At 35.7% G+C, this 6,762-nt stretch overlaps 1 protein-coding gene and 1 pseudogene across 2 annotated transcripts; one reads left to right on the top strand and one right to left on the bottom strand.

Annotated features, from left to right (window-relative positions):
- Positions 1 to 673: 673 nt before the first annotated feature.
- Positions 674 to 1,334, top strand: LOC311079898 (collectin-12-like; annotated as a pseudogene). The gene has a single exon. The product of its transcript is annotated as a collectin-12-like (transcript).
- Positions 1,335 to 2,573: 1,239 nt separating this feature from the next.
- On the bottom strand, positions 2,574 to 4,421 carry LOC311079606 (uncharacterized protein). The gene is made up of 6 exons (XM_084109182.1): positions 4,337 to 4,421; positions 3,868 to 4,221; positions 3,430 to 3,801; positions 3,224 to 3,352; positions 2,877 to 2,923; positions 2,574 to 2,799 (listed from the first exon to the last, which is right to left on the bottom strand). The coding sequence occupies exons 1-6, from the start codon at positions 4,404 to 4,406 to the stop codon at positions 2,671 to 2,673; spliced, it is 1,101 nt and encodes a 366-aa protein (XP_083965308.1). The 5' UTR covers positions 4,407 to 4,421; the 3' UTR covers positions 2,574 to 2,670.
- Positions 4,422 to 6,762: the final 2,341 nt, after the last annotated feature.

Below are 6,762 nucleotides of genomic sequence, written 5' to 3'. Positions count from 1 at the left end.
GCCTAGCCCTAACGTGACCAGTGCATATCCGAAAGACGGACTCATATTTAACGGGTCTTTTTATTGAATCCAAAACACCAATAAATAATAAGTGAGAGGGATTCATTTGTAAATTTTGTCACCAAGAACTATGTTGTATTCAGTGGTATTTTATAAAAAATGAATGAATGAAAATATGTTGCTAAATATTTGGTTTATTTAGTAGCTTATTAGGACCAGCTAATAAGTTGCATTTATGCCACTGCAATAAATTCTGTAAAAAAAAAGAAAAAAAGAAGCAGTTTATTATTCTAAACATTTCTTTCTTAAAATACTCAAATAATTTTAATGGAACCATCAATAAACCACAATCCTATGATACCCATCCCTAGAATTTTTTTTTAAGAAAAAATCATTTTCTTTTATTATTATAAAGATTCTTCTGTATATTTATGTAAAATCATGGACACTATTTGGTTGTTATACTCTTAATTTTGCTTGGATGGATCACATGTTTTCTTTTCTCTCAGCATATTTGCAATGATTTCTTTAAATATTTGTTACACAAATTCTTAAAGGGTGTGGCCTTCTGATTGGCCAATGCTCTGCAGCCTTATTTACTGGTCTCTCATTTGAGATAACATTATAGCTGAGCACACACAAAGGCATTACAGTGTAGATCATCTGTATAGAAATGAAGGCTGTAGTCACAGTGTTCTTTCTTTTGAGTCTCTTTAGACTGAATTTCAGTCTCAGAACACACTTTTTTGTGATCCAAAAAATGACCTGGAAAGATGCACAAACGTACTGCAGAAAGTACCATGATGACCTGTCCACTGTTAATAAAGAAGAGGCACAACTGATCTCTAGGGATACGGATTTCACATCTCAATTTAACTGGATTGGACTATACATAAGCCCTAACAACCCAGGAGAATGGATCTGGTCTGGAGGTGAAGTGGAAGCAATTGACAACTGGGATAGTGGACTACCGAATGGTGATACTGCAGAGTGTGGCGGGCTAAAACAATCCACTTCTAAACTGCACAATATTACGTGCTCTCAGACGCTGTCATTTTACTGTATGGAGCTCGTTGGCCCAATTTTGGTCTACAAGAATAAGACGTGGGATGAAGCCCTGGACTACTGCAGACAGAACTGACCTGGCGAGTCTATCTCAGACGATTATGGCAGAGGTGATAAATAACACCATAACATCTCAGACAGCTTATGTGTGGACTGGCCTGCGCTTAATGGCTGGTCATTGGTTTTGGGTCAGTGGTGATGATCTTCAATATAAAGCCTGGTTCACGGAGGGGGAGCTCCAGTGTCCTGCCAGAAATCATTCTGTTTAAAGGGAATGATTGTGGTGGGGAGTTTGCTCAAACTATGGCAGCGATACAGTGAATAGTTGTTCTAAAAAACGGCGGCGTCGGCAGAACGCTTTCAAAGACCAGTGAAAGCATACTGTCAGTTAAGTCCTATTCAGACGCTAACTGTTTCTCATGGGCTCGTCCGGTATTTTAAACATTTACAGGGGTAAGTCAGTGATTTTATTGCCGTCCAAATCCATAATGTCAATGTTTTTTCTCACCCAACCCGCGAAAAAATCCCTGGCCAAATTACCTACTGTTTTTTGACAAACAGGTCGTGTGGTAGCCTAATTTAAATGCAGTCTGAATTCACATCTCTGAGTTTACAAGAAGAGATTAAAAATTCACTGTTTAAATCCTTTTTGATCACTGCCGAGCACCGTACGTAAGATGTACACTTTTATTACTGAAATGCTGGAAAGTATTTAAGAGAACAATATTTCATCACAGCTCCACCTCAGCGAACAAAAATGGGAAAGAGAAGAAAGCACGTAAAAATTTGAAATGGTTATTATGGCAGCAATATATGATACAATTTTAAAATATGTAGGCTAGGCTATTATAGTCCTGATAAATGCAATTTCAACTATTTCTGAAGTGCTTCTTTTATAAAGAATACCGCTTTCTCACATAATGCAGTGAAGCAGCCCCTGCACGAGAGAATAATTGATTCTCGAGCCATCGATATTAACCAATTCAGCGCCATTCATTGCAATTTCGATTCTCAACAGCAGGGGGAGCTAAATAGACAAATGTTATCATCAGTAAACCAGTGAAATTCTACTTCATCTGGTTCAGATAAGCTCATTTGTGTGTTATAGTCTTTTTCAAAAAAATGCCTTACACTGCTTAAAAGTGAAACCTAAATACATATGCATGTAAAAAAAAAAAAAACCCTGCTAGTGTAACTGAGTGGCCATGAACAAAGAGAGCAGATTTTTTTATTGAGGGCCACACATTGAAGATGTCTGTATTTTGCCCCTCTTAGTCATAAACATAGTATAGTAAATTGCAATATTTCAATTTGATAAGTTCACTAATATAAGACATTTCTTTGTGAAAGAATAAGGCTCTCAGCAACTAGAAATACCTTTTTATGAAATGTTTTTCCACCAATGAATTTAAAACTTTGTTTCTTGAGGAATCATTCAGTGTTTGTACTGTAACTGGCTTGTTGTAGATGATAATAGAATCATGTTTTTGTAAGACAATGCCGTTTGTTTTATTAGAGCTCACAACAGCATTCAGATACATCAAATACAACTAATGAACACATAGGGCAATATTAGTTTAATTTAAATGTTATATCACAGAATTATTATTTACTACTGTAACCTCTCCCAGCTGAGTACACTACATGTGTGCTTGAGCTTCTTTCAGTCTCGTGTCTGTTTGTGTTTCTTCCAGGGAAATGTACCGCTGCGTAGCTTATCTCCTCTGGTACACCCTAAAACCAACACCAAAGTACTCAGTATACATAGCTAAACGAATAAAACAAAGCAATGTAGTATATTTAAATTTTACCTCATTAGCAGGAGATGAAGAAAGTGTTGTTTGTAATGGCTGGGTTTCTGCAAAGAATATGCAGAATATGCTTTCTTTTTTGTTATGACATGATATTTACACATTTTTGTATGTTATACTGTATGTACATGTGTATTTTGCAGTAAGTAATCAAACCTCTCAATCACATCTCAATGATAAAATCAACATTTTGTTGTATTTTACAGTTGAACATTAAATTCAGGTTGATTTCTTTTGGACAGTTATACTTTTTATTTTTATGTAATATGATTAGTGTCAGTAATGCTCTAATAATCAACATTATCGTACAATATTGTCTCAATATTATTAAAATACAAATGGCTTACCAGAAAATGTTTCTTGTCGTTTTTGTGTTCTCTTACATAGAAGGATAGCGATGATCACCAAGCACAATATATTTGTTACTACCAAAACTGGGACCTTTAAGTCAGTCCAGGCCATCTCAGAAATTGGTTCTAAGATTTAAAAAAGTCAAAATATTCAAACTGCAATTAAAATGATTTAATGTATTGTATATAAATAATTTTCTCACCTCCAATATCAATCCTACTTCCATTTCCAAACAGTATCTCTCCACACATGGCCACAGCGCAGTAGTAAGTCCCAGCGTCAGTTAAACTGAGATTGGGGAGATTGTAGATGCAAGACTGTGTATGGAAATCTTTCTCAGAGCTCTTATTGCATTGATCGTTTCTGTTTCCATGCTTGTAAAGGATTCCTGGATGTGTATCTCCTGATTCTTGTCTAAACCAGTAGATGCTGTGATTTCCTTCACATCTTTCAGTGAGAACAGTACAGTGAAGATTCACAGAGTCTCCTGGGTTAAACTCATGCTCATTTACTCCAGTACTCAAGTCCACTCCTGACAAGAACTGCTTAATGTGATGTTGTCTTGTATTTACCCCTAAAATTAGAATAGGATTATACATTATATCTTTTATATATATATAGTTTTTCTAGGTTTACTTACCTCTATAGTTTAAAAACAGCCCATTACCGAAAGTTATATCATCATAGTCACGAGCACCGCAGTAATAGATTCCAGTGTCTGATGGCTTTAAGTCTTTTATAATTAAAGTAAAATAATTATTTTTCTTTACAGCTGTCAATCTTGTGTCGTTCTTGAAGTCTCCGTAAAACGTTGGCGTTAAAACATCAGTATAGAGACTGAGGATGCATGTTGGAGCTTCTCCCAGAGATTGCTTGAACCAGGAGACGTAGTTCTCTTGGTCTTCAGATATCAAGCACTCTAAAGTTACAGTTTCACCTGCAGCGAAGGTCTCCAGGACTTTCTTTTGAACTACAGCAGCAGATGTGATGAAGCCTGAGAAGAAAAAGCACAAGCAGGACCATCAGAGCAGATCAGAAAAACACCCTTTCATAAATATAAGGTAATAATTAACTTTGCAGAACAAATCTCTCTTCCAGAGCAAACACACCTGTCCTAAAGAGTAGAAAAAATATCAGAAGTTTTAACATAGTTGAGGTCCTCTGTGCATTGGGCAACATCTTATGGAGCGTTTGTAAGACATGTGGGTGTGAAACGCCTGGGTTTAGAGAAGTCAAGCCTTGTTTTTCTGATTTAGATGATGTCTGGGTCTGATTGGCTGTTGTCATTTTTCCATTCAGGCTGTCTGACCCAAGACGTATAGCATGTGATGTGGCTCATCTTTTGCTCTTATGCTTATTATTGGAGTGTCTGTGAATCTTGTGTAATGATCAACTGGTAATATTTAATCTTTGTGAACTCTCATTTTCAGTAGTTTTTTACCTTTTATTTTCTTTCTTTCTTTCTTACACAGCAAGCTTAGAATTAAAGACAGCTCCAGTGTTATTTGATCAACCATACTGATAACCAGTAGTGGTGCAACGGATCACTAAACTCTTATTATTTATTACTTAAAGCCCACTTTTAAGTACATCGATAACACAGCAAAAATGTAGCTTTTAATAATTAAACATCATTAAAGACAAGTGAACAGTCAGTAATAAAATAAGATCAAATACACAAATTACAAGCATAGATGAATACAATATAACAAAGTTACAAATAAGGTCTATCAGTAGTATTCAGTTACAGAAATGTAACAATTAAATGCAAAATAACACTATAGTGTTCACTGTATAAATTAAATGTAGATTAAGCTTTGTTAAAGATGTGTTTTTTTTGTGTGATTAACATTAATGACATAGACAGCAGCAGATTTTTATAGGCTGCTGTCACTTTAAGACCTAATGAACGGATCCACATTTGATTTCTTTCTTTCTTTTTTTTTTTTTTTTGTATATTGTTTTTTTGGTGATTTTTGCCTTTTATTGTGACAGGACAGTATAGAGTAGACATGAAGCGAGGTGGGAGAGAGACGGGGGACGGGATCGGGAAAGGTCCATGAGCCGGGACTTGTACTCAGCCGCCCGAGTGGAACATGTCGGCACACTGACCACAAGGCCATCGACGCCGACACTCAACCCTTCATTTAAGACATAACCGACTGTGTTTACAAGATTACTTGCCGAGACGGGTATTTAACATAATTATTTGTGTATGTGTCTTTTCAAGCGCAAGGACATGCAAAAGAGGAATACATTCAGTGTTCCTGTGCAATCTGAAATGTGCCTCTCTTTGTGTGTGTGCGCTTCGGGTGTGTACACTCAGATAACAGAATGATCAAGTTCTCTTTCTCCTCTTCTTGTGCTTGAATTGTTTAAAATCACTTCAATGTGTAAATTGACAAGAAAAAAAAAAAACACGTGCAAATGATAAACTTTCACTGTATGTTGAATACACTTAGCAATTAATCCGCGAATCACATGCTGCTGAACCATGGGGCCTGATCAGTACGGATCACGGATCAACGGCTAATAACAGTCATTTTTTCAATAACATCATACTCACAAAATGATGTTTACTGACTGTATATAGTTATATATATATATATATATATATATATATATATATATATATACTGTATATAGACTGTATATAGTCTAGAAGTACAATGTATTTATAGGAAACATTTGAATTTTGTCATAGTTCTTCTTATAGCTCATCCAGTCATTTACTATTTCAGATAATTCATCCTGTCATGGATGTTTGACACACTTTGCATGCTTTTTATGCCTAATCGATAATTTAACCGCAAAACACATCCACTAACATGACCTCTAACAATAGTATCCTGTAAAACATTTCAAATAATGAAATAGTGCCCCCTATGTGCAGTCAATAGAAAAACACAGACTCACAACACATTCCTTTTGTCAAACTTTTACAGCACATTTATATTCTCATCAGTTCCCCTAAATGTCACAATACTTACATTTTATTTTCCAATGTTAATGAAAATAACAGCATATTTATTCTTGCAAACGTTGTGCTCATGTACTGTAGTAGTTTACTCAGTCTAGGCAGTTCTGTGTATTAAGTCATGCAATTTTTGGGGGTTAAAAACAGCATTGGCTGATTGCAAACATATATTTACATTTGATATTAGAAATGGGCCTTTGTAAGAATTTTGCATTGAGAAATATGGACTGAACTTCTATCAGCTGCACCTTCAGATCCAGAACTGCTTAGTTAAATGATCTGTTAGCATGTTAAAGTATATACCCTTTTTGTATGTGGCACATTTTGAACCACTGCATGACAATTCAGAATAATATAAAGGTTCTTGAATTGTGGTGTGTTGGTAGTTAATGCTGGTGGACAAACTCTAAACACAGTTGTCTGCGCTTTGCTTTGACTCTTGAGTTTCACTGCAATAAGATGATGTATGGAAACTTTTACCCACAGAGACCTAAGCGCGCTTCAGGTTGTTTGTTTGTTCTATGTTACTTTCAGAAACAAAGGGTGACCGCAACCTAA

This window comes from Abramis brama (assembly GCF_963993115.1).
Source record: "Abramis brama genome assembly, chromosome: 3".
Classification (NCBI taxonomy): domain Eukaryota; kingdom Metazoa; phylum Chordata; class Actinopteri; order Cypriniformes; family Leuciscidae; genus Abramis; species Abramis brama.
The sequence above is the reverse complement of the archived record's forward strand: the minus strand, read 5'-3'. Positions and strand labels throughout refer to the sequence as shown.

Coding starts and splice junctions, on each gene's coding strand:
- LOC311079606 (XM_084109182.1), bottom strand. CDS start 4,406: ATGTTGCCCAATGCACAGAGGACCTCAACTATGTTAAAACTTCTGATA. Junction 4,222..4,336: donor TTTTCTACTCTTTAGGACAG/GTGTGTTTGCTC, acceptor TTTTCTTCTCAG/GCTTCATCACATCTGCTGCT. Junction 3,353..3,429: donor AAGTAGGATTGATATTGGAG/GTGAGAAAATTA, acceptor TTTAAATCTTAG/AACCAATTTCTGAGATGGCC.